Raw genomic sequence first — 16240 nt, 5'->3', positions numbered from 1 at the left:
GAAAAAATAATGTATACCCATTGTCGTATGAGGATGGATAGAGGATCGTCACATACCCAATTCAGATGCACTTAATTTTCCCCTGACATTTAACTAATTAATAGGTAAATTAAATTTAAATTAATAATTTAATTTTTCAAATGCTAAATTAAATTTAAACATAAAGAATATCCAGCATCAAGGTAAGAAAATTTTTATTCACCTTTTTTTATCAATAATATATAAATTTATTTATTTGTTTCAGACGGAAAGCTGAATTCAAAAGGACAACAAGAATCGGCTTGGCTATTAAACTTGTTTTATATTCGTGGGCATGAAGTGAAACAATTTTAATATCTATATAAACCAAAAAAAGACAACTAACAATTAACCACTTTGATTTTGTGAAAGACAAAGTGGTTCAATGTTAGTTGACTTTCAGGCGAAAAAGTGGTTTTTTTTTAGAGAACTAAATCGTAAAAAAAATAAGTGTATTCACACTGTGGCCAAAACATATCATAATTATTTAGTCCTAATTTTAGAAAAAAGTAATATGAATGCAAATACTATTCGTAAAAAGACCAACCAAAGGTATTCCAAGAAATACAATTATTTTCAACAATTTTGATAAAATTCTTTACAAAAATCCAATTATTTTTTTCAATATAATTCCAATTAAATTACTCGATTAATTTAATTATTTTCAGAAATTTAAAATGTTAAGTTTACCTATACTTTTGATTCACAGTCAGGGGCCGTCCATAAATTACGTAACACGTTTTTAGTGAAATTTTGAACCCCCCCTCCCCCATGTAACAAGTTGTAACAAAATCGTTTTACACCCCCCCCCCACCCCTATCATTGTTACGTAATTTTTAAAAATATTTTTTTACTAGCGTTTTTCGAAACAAATTTGTTTATTACTGTTATTTTTAGTATTTATATCGTACAATAGCCATACAAAATTAAGTTAAATATAAAAAACATTTAGAGGAATAATTTTATTAATCATACTGAACAACCAAAAATATAACATTGATTTTTTAACAATATTTTATATTATTCCCAAGAATCGATTCGTGAAATGATTCGATTTTTACTTTACCCCCCTCCCATGTAACATATGATAACATTTTCTCGAACCCCCCTTCCCCTGTAAACGTGTTGCGTAATTTATGGACGGCCCCTCATCGAAATGAGCAACTCAAAAAAGGACAATTTCAATGAAGACAACAATTTAAAATTTTATATTTCAACTTTTTTCATTGAATTTTTAATTTTTTTTTTTGGACTTTTTGACAAGGACAAAAAATGCAAAAAAATAAGTCCAAAGTGAAACTATTTTTTTTTTTTATTTTTTTGTATTTCATTTACTTTGTATTTTTTGGTTTGGACTTTTTATTTTTGACTTCTTGTCCAAATACCCTAATTTTACTTAAATATTTCAAAATTAATTCAATTTTAAATGAATTTAAGTGGAAATTTTAAAAAATCTAGATTTTTAAAAAATTTTATAATAACTGAAATTCTTCTGAAATTAGTTAAATTTGTTAATATAATGAAATATATTTAATTGATTATTAAAAATTAATGGATTTATAAAAGAATTTTAATTAAAAACACTAAAACAAATTGAATTTTGAAGCAATTACAAATTATTGCAAAAATTCAATTATTTTCAAAAGTAGTAAAATTCTTCTCAAAAATTCAATTACCTACTTTCAAAAATTTTAATAAAATTTTAATTATTTTCAAAAACTTTCCTCAATTCAATGATGTTTAATACCTACTAGTTTAATAAAAAAATTCAATGAATAATCATGTTTCTTAAATAATTAAATAAATTATTTTTAACAAAAATTTTAATAAAATTCTACGCAAACATTTCATTATTTTTATAAATAATAAAAATTTTACTGGAAGTTAATTATTTACAAATTATTTTCATAAATTATTATTCAATTATTTTCAGCGAAATAATTACATTTTTTACAGGGATTTAATTATTTTCAAAAATTTTAATGAAATTCTTTGTAACAATTCAATTCTTTTTTCAAAAAAATTTTAATAAAATTCTTTGTGGAAATTTAATTAATTTCAAAAGATTGTCAAAATTCAATTATTGTTTTCAATGTCTACTATTTCAATAAAATTTCCCAAAAGAATTCAATTATTTAAAAAGAAATTTTAATAAAATTCTTCTCTAGAATTCAATTATTTTCAAGGAGTAATATATATTCAATAAATAAATAAATATTACTAAATATTATTTTCAAGAACTATAATTCTTCGCAGAAATCCAATTATGTTCAAAAATTTACAAAAAATTTTCGACAAAATTTTAAATACATTTATAAATAATAAAATTTTTCTCCAAAATTCAATTATTTTCAAAAATTTTAATAAAATTTTTGGCAGAATTTAAATTATTTTTAATACAATTGATTTAAAAATGAATTTCAGTTAAAATTTTAGGATTATACTATTGAAAGCATTATAGCGTGGATTTTTAGCAATAATTGAATTTTCAAAAGGTTTCAAATTAAAATCATTGCGACAATTTGAACTTTTCATACTTTTAATTAAGAATTCTGTTAGATTCATTTTGTTTCAAAAAGTTTAATGGAATTTTTTTAAAATTATTTGAAGTTTTTAATTTCTAATATTTCATTAAAGAATGTCAGAATAATCGAGATTTCGTAAAATTAAATTGTAAACAAAAGAATTTAAAAATTGACAAAAAACTTTTTCAAAAATAATTTTTTAAAAAATTGACTTAGGTAAAGAAGACAAACATAAAACATTTTTAGGACGTCTTTAAGACATCTTTTCTTAAAGTCCTATAAAGACGTCTACAAAAAGACATCCTTAGGACGTCTTTTAAACAAATGTGCCCACTGGGTTGTCCTTATTGTATTAGAAATTCTCATTAAATGCATGCTAATCATACCCTATTTAGTAAGCATAAAAGAAGGGGCGCACAAACATTGTTATTAAATTACATGGAAATTTTAATACATCATTAACTTCTATACAACACACGTAACTGGCAGCACTATTGTCTACATCTCATTTTTAATTCAAATAATGTGAATCAAATTTTTTTTCTTTCAAGCAAAATCCTACATTTCTACTGTCGAAAACGAAAATAAATTTCTCGTAAAATAAACAAAAGAAAATATTTTTAATTAAAAAAAGAAAATTTATTAATATTATTTTTAACATAACAATAAAACAAAAAGTGGATTTCATGAGTTTTCGTTTTGAAATAAAATGTAATCATTGGGGTAAAATGTAAGGCGTAGTAAAAGAAAATTGCATTTTTTTAAATTTATTAACGAAAAGTATTATTTTTCCAGCAGAACATTTTTAGAAAGTAGATAATATTATTTATTTGCAGAGAAGTAAATTTTTTTTATCAATTTAACCTTGCAGTGGAAAATGAAATATTTTTTATCTATTTTTTTTATTCTAGATGCGATCACGAAGTTTGTTTTTAAAATAAAAAAAATTATCATAGAATTATTTCTATATCTTGAAAAAGAAAATAAAACAGTACAACTAAATAACGTACAATTTTTTAAATAGTAACAGTCTTCTGTGAAGAATCAAAACCTATTTTTCATTATATTCCATTAAATAGAATTGTGAGGGGAAAAAAATTTGAAAAATGAAAATGTTTATTTTTTTCATTTTATTACAATTGATTTCAATTTACTCTGTAAATTGTGAAGCAAGTGATGATCATCCTAAAAATACAGTAAGTTTTTTTTATTTCTTATTTACGACTCGATTTTTTGCACTTAATAATTTCTTCTACTTATTTTTTACTTCTTCTTAAAAGTTGAAGTATACTTCAAATTTTAAAAAAGTTTTAACAAATAATTTCTAAAATAGAAAATGTTTTTAATTCTACCAGTCGGAATTTATAAAAAATGCGGGATTCAAAGTGGAAACTCATAATGTGACCACAAAAGATGGTTACATTTTAACAATGTTTCGAATACCTGGTGCAAAGGGCGCGAAACCAATATTTCTTCAGCACGGTTTTCTTGGTAGTTCAAATTCTTGGGTTATCAATGGAAACGCATCTTTTGGTAATTAAATATTAAAAAATTTAAATTTATTAAAAATTAAAAATATTCTATACAGAATTATTTTTAATTTTATTTTCAAAAAAAATTATTTTTCAATTTTTTCATATAATTTTTGTAATTTTAATAAAAATTTGTTCTAAATGTATTTCAAAAAAAAAAAAAATTAAGTACGTATATTCATTTCTAAGCTTTTCTTTTGTCGAATGAAAAATATGATATCTGGATGGGAAATTTTCGAGGAAACAATTATTCTTCTTTGCATGTGAATATGAGTAAGCAAGATGAAAAATATTGGGATTACAGGTAATTGAATATTTCTGAAGCCCCTTTCTCTAAAAAATTTCGTTATTTATAAAAAATTACACCAGGTTTTAAAATTTCAATAGAAATAAATACTTTTTAATGTCGAGTGGCATTTCGAAAAATTCAAAATGGCGGATGCAATATGGCGGCTAATTGAAAAAAATAATTTTATTCACTTGAAAATTATTACTCGGGGATTTTAGGTGTCATGGATTACGAATCCTGTGTTAGTTTTCATAAATTCAAAATGGCGGATGCAGGGCTCGAACCATTAAAAGTATTTAAAAATACGGACTTTACGGAAATTATTTTCATCATTTCAATTCAATTATTAATTTAAGAATTTTTAACTAAACTTCTTCTTTAAGTCAATTAATTGTCGAAAAAAATTTTTGAACATAATCAAATTTCTGCGAAGAATGTTATTTACTCTTGAAAATAATTAAATTTCTGCAATAATTTTTAACTTCTCCAAAATTATATATTTTTTTTTATTTTTTTTTTCAGTAAAATTCTTATAGATCAATTATTTTTTATAATTTTTGAAAAAGTTCTTTGAAAATTTTCAAATTCATTTGTTTACAATTTAATTTTACAAAATTTCAATTATTCGGAAATTCTTCAATTAAATATATATTAGACAATAAAAAATTCAAAAAAACTGCAATAATTAAACTTTTTCAAAAAAAAAAATAATTCCACAAAATTGTTAGTTAAAAATATGAAAAATTTAGATTTTCAAAGATTTTCATTTAAAACCTTTTCAAAATTCAATTATTTCTAAAAAATTCACGCTATTATGTTTTTAATATTCAATTATTATCTAAAATTATTCTAACTGAAATTAATTTTTTAATCAATTTTTTTATTATTTTTGAAGAAAATTGAAATTTTTACAATAACTTTTTTTAATTTTTGAATATATATAGTTAAATTTGTGATAATTTTATTAATTTTGAAAATAATTGAATTTCTGCAATTATTTGTAATTTTTCTAAAATTTTCGAAATTATATCGTTAGGCAATTTTTACGAACTTTTCGTATTTTCTCAATCAAATTACGGACTTTACGGATCTTTTTTTCAAAAAGACTAACTTTTACGGACTTGAAGAAAATTTACGAACCTTTATGGGATTTACGAGGACTTAGTTCGAGCACTGCGGATGGTTTTTCAAAATTTACTCGGATAATTCTAAAAATTGTTACTCGGCATTTTGGTGAATCGCGGATAACAAAGACGGTGATAGTTTACAAAAATTCAAAATAGAGGATCCAATATGGCCGTTATTTATTATTTTTTGCAAATAAAACTTAAAAAACTAGATTTTTTTAAATATTAAAAAAAAGTGGAAATGAACTTTGAAATATTTTAGCTTCAACGAATTGGGTGTTTACGATTTATCAGCAATGTTAAATTACGTAACAAAAAAGACAAAACAGCAGATAATTTACATCGGTTACTCAATGGGAGTAACTTCATTTCTTGTAATGTCTTCTGAAAAACCAGAAATGAATAAAAATATACGCATTGCATTTCTACTTGGACCAGTGGCTTACATGAAAAATGTTGGAACTTTTTTCCAAAGAAATTTTCTATTACCACTTTTTAAATTGATTTTTAATACTAAATGGGTACGTTAAAGAAATTGATTTTATTTTTTTCTTTTACCATTTTTAATATTTTATATTATATGATATTAGAAAATAGAAAAATACTTATTATTTCTCGTTAATTATTGTTTAGATTGCTAAACAAATTCTTGGAAATGAAAAGTACGCAACTGGAAACAAAAATTCGGAATTTTCAGTTAAAACTGACATTACTATGTCTGTAGCGAGCTGCAATATAAATCACTTTAAAGAGGTAAATTTATAAAAATTTAATGTTTACATTAATAGATGAATAATTTTATAAATTTTATAAATTTTACAACTAGATGTACGTATCAGAAATTGTAAGGGAATTGGAAGGTGGAACTTCAGTTAGAAATGTAAAGCACTTCTTACAAGAATTGAGTAATGGTGATTTTCTCAAATATGACTTTGGTGATAGTAAAATGAATTTGAAAGTCCATAAAAGAAATTCACCTCCAATATATAATTTAACAAGAATCGATATTCCTGTTGTTCTTATATCCTCAATTGACGATCCACTAACACCGCCGGAGGTAATTAGAATTTAATTTTCAAAAAAAATATTTCTTTATATTTCAATACAAAACAAAAATTAAGCACACATTTTTTTTAATCAGTGTTTTTTTCTAAATATTTATTGAAGTTATTTATTGAATTTTTATTACAAATAAAAATACGAAATAATATTTTTTAGGACATAGAAATACTGGTGTCAAAATTACCTCGTCTTTTTAAAAGTATAGTAATTAAATATGAAAATTTTTGTCATTTGGATATAGCTTGGGGCAAATATGCTGAGCAATTTGTCTATGAACCTTTGCTTGAAGCTTTAAATGAATTTGAAAATATAACAAATATTGAAACTTCAAATTCAAATAGTTCACCTGGAAAAAAGAATTAATTAATTCTATGATTTCAAGTAACTTTGTCTTTTAAAAGAATAATTTAATTATTCTATATATGTTGTTACTACATTTTCCATATGTACGAATTATTTGTACACGATCATGAAATAAAAATGAAAAAGAAAATTCGAATTTATCAATTTATTCCTCTATTATCCTATTTAGACAATAAAATTATTATTACTTAAATAAAAGAATGATACAAGATAGATTTTAACAATTCTTTTGACAAAAATACATTTTTTTAATAAATAAAAAAATTGGTAACTTTAAACATTTTTATTATACATATCAATTTACTTAATTACTGTACACGATAGATTTACTAATTCTAATTATTTATTAAAAAAATTAATTCCTCAATATCCTGATAACACTTTTTTAAGCAGTGGCCACAAGTGGTGCTTGTGTGGCTACTACTGGTGAAACAGGTTTTTTGAAGCAATTTGTTTTTTTTAATAGCAAATATAGCTAAAAAACGTTATTAAGTTTGAAAATCAATATAATTGACTCCATTAAATATGATTTAAAAAAATTATAATGAAATTCAGTACTTTAATAAATTTATTTTCTTACTAAAAGACGACTAACGCAGCTTAAAGTAGCCACAACTGGTACATCTACCCTAATACCTCTTTGGCAAAATTTTATTGTTTGCCAGAAATTCATAAAGATAATTCTGGTAATTCTGGTAAAAGGATTTATTTTATTGAAATTCAGTAAAGATTTATTTAATTTGTATTTTAGTAAATTGTGTTGATGTGATTATTGTGTCCATCTTTGATTTAGATTTTGATTTTTAATATTAATTTTCTTTACTGAATTTTCATTATTATTATTCTTTTGGTAATTTAAATATTGTAACCTGTTTTCAATTTTGAATATTTTGTAATTTCCCAATTGTGTGATATTTTCTCCAATTGTGTTTTGACCATTTCTTAAATTTATTGACAATTATATTTTATGAATTTTGTTGAAAATTCTATTTTGGTGAATCTTTCCTAAATATATTGTTTTGAACCATCCTAAATTGATGAATATTTGTGTGATATTTATGTGACATTTTCCTTATTCTCATTTTTGACATATTTTGGGAATAATCTTGGAATTCCGTGACAAATGAATATTTAAACTATTATTTTGATTAATGTTAATTCTGGACTAATTGTATATGAATTGTGTAATTTAAAGATATTTAATTAAAATTGTAATTTTATATAAATTTTGTGATTTAATTAATTTTGATTTTAGATAATTAGTTTTTCAGTCTTTATCGCTAACGACCTCCCCTCTCTACCGTTTAGTTTTTTGAGTAGCCGAGTAACTTTAAAGTCGTTGCAAATTTTTCTTTATTTTTAAAATTAATTTTCTTTTGTAATTTGACTCAGTTTGGCGTCCAACAATAATTTGTGATTTGATTTTTAGTATTTCATTTCTCTTTATTTTTGCAACGTCAGTGTAACCTAAAATTTATTTATTGATTTTAATTTAGTTCATTTAATTTAATTTTGAGATAAATAATACAAAAATTGATTTTATTTAGCTTGGTAACCTCGTATATATTATCAATTAGTTTGTCTCAGAAATTTATTTATTAATAGACACTTAACCTGGTGGTCTCGTGTGTTGATAATAAATATTTATTTAATTTTTGAGGTTATATTTTTGTGGTGTATAGCCAAATTAGTTTTTTTTATATTATTTCGATAAATAATTTTTGAGGGTTACAATATTATAGATAAAAAAAAATATTTCTAACCAACTTTTCTTCACGTGTTACACTTTCATGAAATCTTTAAATAAATAAAGATAACTTTGAATCGCAAAGAATATTAAATTTAAATTTTCTCGTAAAATTATTTTATTTAATGGGAAAAAATGTTCACGTATTTGAAATCTTATTATTTTTCAAAAAAAAAAAAAAAAATGATAAAAAGATTATTATTTTTTATTTGTAAATTATTACAAATTATATACATACACTGACAAACTTATGCGATGAAATAAAAATTTTTTAAAATACTAATCTAGTCGACTGATAAAAAATATAAAAAATTTGTTAAATAAAATAGCAATTGTTACTAGTAAAAATTATTTCTTATTTGCAGTTCGCGGACAAAATTTTTTTTAAAAATGAAACTTTTGGTTCTCTTTGTACTACAGTTAATTAGCGTTTATTGTGAAAAAATTAATGAAGCTAGTGAATTGGGAAATATGGTATGAAATATTATATATTCAAAAACAGCTTATTGCAGAAATATTTTAATATTTTCTATAGTAAATATTATTTATCTTTTATTTAAATAATTTCTAGAATGCAAAAATATTTTTTTATAGATTGAAATGATAGAGGAAGCAGGATTTCCTGCTGAGGAACATTCTGTCACTACACTTGATGGTTTTATATTAAAAATGTTTCGAATTAGGGGTCCTCCAGGGTCAAAAACAATATTACTTCAGCATGGTATTTTTGCTACTTCCTATTCTTGGGTTTTCACTCAAAACAACTCTCTTGGTAAATAAAAAAAATTATACTTTTTTTTGTATTTATTTCACTGAAAAAAATGTTTTAACCTTTTCGTGCCCCCGGGAAATCCAGACAGTAGATTTTATTGAAACTTGTTACTAGGGGGTTTTTGGGGTCGCTGATTACGAATCTAAAGTCATATTTTCAAAATTTTCAATATTCAAAATGGCGGATCCAATATGGCGGATATATTTAAAAAATTTAAATTTAAAACGGTCTATGTCCAAATATTATTTTGTGATCTTATTTTTATAAACTATTAAGGAGTCTTCCATAAACCACGTGGCGCTTAAAGGGGGAAAGGGGGGTCAGCTATGGACCACAATAAGAGGAAAAATATATAATTATTTTTTCTTCATCCTTTAGCTTTTCTTTTGGCAAATGAGAAATATGATGTATGGCTAGGCAATTTTCGCGGAAATAATTATTCTAGAGAAAATGTTTACTTTAGTAGGAACGAAAAAAATTACTGGGACTTCAGGTAAAATAGAAATTATTCCGAATTAAAAAAAACTCAACGCTAAAATTAATTTTTAAATTTATTTAATACTTTCAGTTTTAATGAATTGGGTGTTCATGATCTGCCAACAATGATTGATTACATAACTGACTTTACAAATCAACCCCTAATTTACATTGGCTATTCAATGGGTGCAACTTCATTCCTTGTGATGGCCTCTGAAAAACCAGAAATGGCTTCAAAAATACGTATTGCGTTCTTAATTGCGCCTGTATTACTTTCAAAGTGCAGTGTGAATTTTTTTCAGAAGCTGGCATTGCCGATTATTAAATTGCCTTTATATGCTACATGGGTAAATTTATAGAATATTTTTTATATCATTTTTGATTTAATATTTATTAATCTAGGCGCCGCGGCAATAACAGATTTTCTTTTCCTTTTTTTCTCTGACGATAATACTCAGTTAAATATTTGAGAAATTAGTTATAATTTTAATTTTTAGATATGGGATGGAATACTAGGGAAATATCAACATGGATCAGTTAGTAGAACTCCAAAATTGGTTAAATTATCCCTCTCAATAATGAAATGTGATAAGAATAATATTTTGAAAGTAAGTTTTTTTCTCTAACATACAAAAAATATTTTCACAAAATTTTAATTATTTAATAATCAAAAAGATTTCATTTCTATATTATCAAAATATATATTTTAAAATTTATTTTAATAAAAAATTTTTAAAAATTCAGTTTTATAGAGCAGCTGCTTTTAAGCAACTGAGCGGTCGATGTTCGGCAAAAAATCTCAAACATTTCTTGCAACAACTGAGTAATGACGATTTTCGCAAATTTGACTACGGAAAAGAAGAAAATTTAATACGTTATCATCAAAGTAAACCTCCAAAATATGATTTGACAAAAATAAAAATTCCCATTGTTCCTATTTTTTCTATGGGCGACAAGCTAACACCACTAGAGGTAATTGACATACTTTAATAAAATTAAATTTTTCAATCTAGATTTTACTTTAATTTTACTTTAATTTTTAAGGACATGAAAACACTGACATCAAAATTACCGAACGTTTATAAAATAATGAAAATAAGAGTGGAAACATTTTGTCATGTTGATCTTATCTGGGGTAAGAATGCTCCGAAAATTCTCAATAAACCCTTGTTGGGTGTTTTAGAAAAATTTGAAAGAAATCAAGTTTCGAGACATTAAGCAAGAAATATTTTACGATTGGAAAATTAATGCACAGCAAGATATGCACAGCAAGATCTTTTTTGAAAAATGAATTATTTTCTTTTCCTTCGTTGACTGTTACAACATTTAATGTTAATAAAAAAAATTTAATCAAGCTTTCTGTTTAATTTCGTGTTTTCTGTCAGTTAATTGTTAGTTTCTATTGTTTGTGCCAAAGTATATTTAAAAATTTTTTTTCCTGTTTCGAACCCCTTTTCTAGCCTCGAATTTCTAAGCAAAAAAAATTTTTTTAATAGAATTGTCAATTATCAAAGAAAATCCGTCGAAAATGACTCTCTTGAGAAATATAAAGCAGACAAGACGGGAAGATCGTTTTCTGCCGAGTCATCATTTCGCTTACATAAGAGTCATTTCGCAGAACTATTAAGAGAAGTGCACTTTCATTTAGAATTTTCTTTATAATAATCCCTAATATCAGTTTGAGGAGAAAATTTCTCAATAGATAATCAGTATCTTATGATTCACAGCGTATCACAAGACGTATTTAATTTATAGTTAGCTGTATACTAATTGTGCAAAGAAAAATTTTTTTGAATACAATTTTTGTTGCAATTAAAGAAATAATTACTTTACAATAAAATAATATTTCCATTTTTTAATTAAAATAATTTATTGCATTTTTTTTCTAGCTATTTAATTTTACTTTTATTATTAATATATATATATGAGAGATTTATGCGATAATTAAGTAGACAATTTCCATTTTGATGCGTGTCAAAAGGAAAGAAAAAGATTTTACTCAATTAAAAATGTATATTATGTTGTGTGATGAATTAAAATTATCTTTTGCGAAAAATCAACAAGATTTTATAATTACATTGTTTCTCTAGCTGCATTATATACTGCAATTTTTCCCAAGTTTTCTATATACTGAATGTGAATTCTTAAAAATCATAACCTTTCACCTACAAAAAATCTATCCAAAATAAAATTTATCAAGAAATTTACTTTCAATTCTTCTACAACTTTTACTCCGACTTTTTTCTATTTAGGATTTTAAAATTAGAATTCTGGAATTAATAGTATTCGCAAATTGTTCTTTAATGTAGTTCTTACCTAAAATTTAATCTAATTTTGAACAAAAATTGTTAATTTTGTCCTACTCTTTATTTTTGGAATTAAAATAAATTTTTTTTAAATTATTTATGAGAATAATCGAAAGATAGGATATGCATAGAAATTTTCCCCTAGTGAAAATAAAAGTAATGTTTCAAATGAAAATTATCGCGTCATGACATAAAGCCAATATTTACTGTTAGCTTTATATCACACTTAATTGTCTAACTTAACAGGTGTTATTTCCCATCTCGGCTTATCTAACGTTATTTCAAATTTTTCATAAAACTGCTATCTTTGTATTTATTTTTCAAACTCATTGAATATTGATTCCCAATTTAACTGATAGAATTATTGAATAATTTTTAAATTACTTATTATTTCCACTCAAATGCCGTCGACACTGAATTTTTCTAGATAATCTAAAGAATTGTAATAAATCATTTTTCTTGTCGAAAATATTCGTAAATTGTTTGCAAATAAACTTTGTGTTACGTCCAGTTTAAGCAAGCCTTTTTTATAATAAAATAAAAAAAAGAGAATAATTAACAATCGACAGTGCTTTGTTGTCACGTTCGCTATTCACTGTCGACTGCTGTTGACTTCCTTCCTGATTGCCAATTTCTGTGTCGCGCTGCTCACTCCAGATGGCGCCATTGTCGATTATTATTATTATTATTATTATTATTATTATTATTATTATTGTCCAGTACACACCGTTAAAAACTCGGCTGTCGATAAACCGGTTGTACTCAGGAGAGGTTTTCTACAGTTTCCCTCTTCTCTGTCGAAAAAACCCATTGACGGGTGGTCCAGGCAAATGCGAGTACTCCTAACCTCAAAAAGTCGTTCTGTAGAAACGCAAAACTAGTTGGTATATAAGAGGGTGTGTTCTGAAAGTTGGCCTAGCTTCAAGTCATTTAAGAAGAAAAAAAAACGAACTTACAGTGAAGTTCGATCATAGTTATATGAATCACTTGTTCCAAGATATATAATACTTGTAGTACCGCGACTTGTCGCTGGATGACGCCACTTTTAGAGATAGATTGAGATTAAATTACTCCTATCTCCTTGTCTACCTCTATATAGCCCATGCCTTCATTTAGTTTAGAGCGTGTAGAGGGAATATTTAAAAAGGGTTAAGAAAAAATTTTCTCTTTTCTTTTTTTTTTGGGTGGGAGTTTATATCTTGGAACAAGTGATTCGTATAATTATGATCGAACTTCACTGTAAGTTCGTTTAATCATAAATTATATATCATCTACTTGTTCGAAGATATATAATACTTGTAGATGTTTAAAGTGAAATAATAAAGAATACTTCTGAATAATTTGTGTTTTATTTATTAAACGTTGAATACAAATATAATCTTAAAATATGATCTCTCTTGACATTAATATTCTTTTTTAAAATATCTCATAGAATTAAAAGTCTTAAACTCTTTGTTAGATTTAAGTCTTATAATTCTCCTAGAATTAAAAGTCTTATAATTTTCTTACAAAATAAAAACTTCTTTTAGATTTTAATAATCACGAAAATTGGAAAATAAAATATTTTTTTTTTTAACTTCTTTAAGACAAAACTTTGTAAGACAAAACTATTTTTGAAAAATCAGCCCTTGAACTAACTATGGGTTAGCATCCAAACATTTACATAAAGCTTTCGATGTTGATGCATGTCTCGTCGAATGTGATTTAAAATTCTTATGAACTCCTGCTTCTGAGATTACAATTTTTAACCATCGGCTTATGGTTTGTGATCCAACCTTCCTGTGAGGTTTTTAGAAAGAAATGAACAAATTTTCAATCTCACCTCTAATTCCTTCAGTTAGCTTCAAATATTGTATTAGGGTCCTTCCTATACAAAGGTCTTTGTTTGTGAAAAATTGAAAGAAAGCATGCGGTTGTTCTGAAGTTGGTCTAGAAGTTTTGATAATCTGCGAGACTCGAATTTCAATTCCTTCTTCCAAAATGTTAATGTTGTTAACTTTCAATAGCGGCTAAAGACTGGACTCTAAATGCGGAACCTAATGCAAGTAGCATTGTTAATTTAAGCGATATTTCTTTTAAGGAAAGGCCTTCCGTTGGACTCCATTTTTCTAATCTTCTTAATACTGGATCGATTTCCCACGTTGTGCTATATTTTGGTATATTTGGTCTGAGCCGGAAAACTCCTTTAAAAAATCTGTTTAATAAGGTATTTTCTGTGGTTATTTTCTTGTTGATAAGAGATATGGCCGATCTTAAGGAGTTGAGTGTCCCATAGCTGGCTCCTTCGTTGAACCTTTTTGTTAAACATTTTAATATGTTTCCTTCGTCTGCTTAATAAGGATTCAACCTTTCTTCAGAACAAAATTTCCACCAATATTTTAGTGCCGTATCGTATTGTTTTTTGGTCCCTTCAGCTAATGATTCCAGTAAAATTTTTATCGTGTCCTGCTCCAAGTCCTTTTTCTCGAACGTCTGGCGGAGACAATTCCGGACACCAGGATAAGAGTCGTCGCCAGTGGATGAACAATCTTCCTGCAAGGTGAAAATAGCAATTTAGAAGAAGGTTTCCACTCAATTAATTCTGAAATTAATAATTTTTTAAATTCTGGAAACCAAGGCTGTGATGTCCAGAGAGGAACTACTAGGATTCCAGTTGAACCTTCATCTTTAATCTTTTTTAAAACTCTTGATATTAGAGAGAATGGGGGAAAGGCATACCAAAATTCCTCCTTCCATGAAACCGTTAAAGCATTTATTGCAAGAGCGTCCGGGTCTCTTTCCCAAGAAAAATACCTACAACATTTCTTATTAATTGAGCTCGCGAAAAGATCTACTGACGGTTTCCCAAATTTCTTAACAATTTCTCGAAAGGCTATTTCCGACAATTCCCATTCGGTGTCTATGTTGGAAATACGAGAACCTTCGTCAGCTGGGTTTTCTTTAGAGGCCACGTACTCCGCAAAAATCCAAATTTCCCTTGATTGGCACCATTCCAAAATCTGTTTCGTAAGATCGTTCAAATTTTTATGTTTTATACCGCCCATCTTATTTAAGTACGCTAATGCCGTCAAATTGTCAATTCTTAAAAGGATTTGTTTTTTTACTACTCTAGATGCAAACGACCTGAGGGCTAAAAAAGCTGCTTTAATTTCAAGATAATTTATATGCCTAGCTCTATCTTTCTTATTCCAAAGACCCCTGGCTTTTTTCTTTCCGCAGGTTGCGCCCCAACCTGTAGTAGACGCGTCTGAAAAAATCTCAAGGTCAAAGACACTAGATCTAATTTGATTTTTAGATAATAAAATATTCGAGTTCCACCAAATTAGTTCTTCTTTTGTTAAACTATTTAGATGTATTGCTTTATTAAGGATTTCCATGATGTTTTTCTAAACCTTCTCTTTTTAAGGATTCAAGTGCTTTATAGTAAAGCCACCCGTAGGCTACGGCTTGGCATGCTGCCACGATTATACCTATAATTTCCATTAAAGTTTGAATTTGAATTTCATCTTTTGATAGCAAATTTTCTACTTTCGTTTTGATTTTAAGTTTCTTTTCCCGTGGTAATTCTAACGTCATTTCTCTAGAATTAATTATTATGCCTAGGAATTTACAGGAAAAATTAGGTACCAAATCACTTTTTTCCCAATTTATTATAAAACCTCCCTCCGGAAGTTGGAGCTTCTCCAGTTTAAAGGATTTGTTCGTACTTGTGGTTTTGTTGATTTTATTTTAAGGTCCTTAGACACTCTCTCCATTGCCTTGGAGGTTTCAATGAGCGATTTGAGGTTATCGCCGAAAAGAAAAGAAGTAGGCTGCACATTTTTTAGCGAACTTTGTATTCTCTCTTCGTATCTGCCAACCAAAAAGATCTTCCTCGCTTTTGACAGAGAGTAGAACAATTCTGAGAGAAGTTTTACTGCCGATGATAAATTTTCCAAAATTTCCTCTCTGCTTAATGGTATCAGACAGTCATCTAGGATCGTATTTTTATCTTGGCTTTTGACTTCAAATCTTGTTTGAAG

At 26.1% G+C, this 16240-nt stretch overlaps 1 protein-coding gene across 1 annotated transcript; it reads left to right on the top strand.

The window, feature by feature from the left end:
• Nucleotides 1-3540: 3540 nt before the first annotated feature.
• LOC122499756 lies at nucleotides 3541-11266 on the top strand. Its single transcript, XM_043608253.1, has 14 exons — nucleotides 3541-3739; nucleotides 3899-4076; nucleotides 4265-4379; nucleotides 5754-6012; nucleotides 6125-6244; nucleotides 6318-6548; nucleotides 6710-6913; nucleotides 9084-9137; nucleotides 9258-9435; nucleotides 9814-9928; nucleotides 10004-10259; nucleotides 10410-10520; nucleotides 10657-10884; nucleotides 10957-11266. Exons 1-14 carry the CDS (start codon nucleotides 3650-3652, stop codon nucleotides 11128-11130), a joined length of 2313 nt encoding a protein of 770 aa, XP_043464188.1. The 5' UTR covers nucleotides 3541-3649; the 3' UTR covers nucleotides 11131-11266.
• Nucleotides 11267-16240: the final 4974 nt, after the last annotated feature.

The sequence above is a fragment of the Leptopilina heterotoma genome, unplaced genomic scaffold (genome assembly GCF_015476425.1).
Source record: "Leptopilina heterotoma isolate Lh14 unplaced genomic scaffold, ASM1547642v1 Lhet_174, whole genome shotgun sequence".
In the NCBI taxonomy this organism is placed as follows: Eukaryota; Metazoa; Arthropoda; class Insecta; order Hymenoptera; family Figitidae; genus Leptopilina; species Leptopilina heterotoma.
Note: the sequence above shows the minus strand (reverse complement) of the source record. Positions and strands in the feature narration are given on the sequence as shown.

Coding starts and splice junctions, on each gene's coding strand:
- LOC122499756 (XM_043608253.1), top strand. CDS start 3,650: ATGAAAATGTTTATTTTTTTCATTTTATTACAATTGATTTCAATTTAC. Junction 3,740..3,898: donor ATGATCATCCTAAAAATACA/GTAAGTTTTTTT, acceptor TAATTCTACCAG/TCGGAATTTATAAAAAATGC. Junction 10,885..10,956: donor ACAAGCTAACACCACTAGAG/GTAATTGACATA, acceptor TTAATTTTTAAG/GACATGAAAACACTGACATC.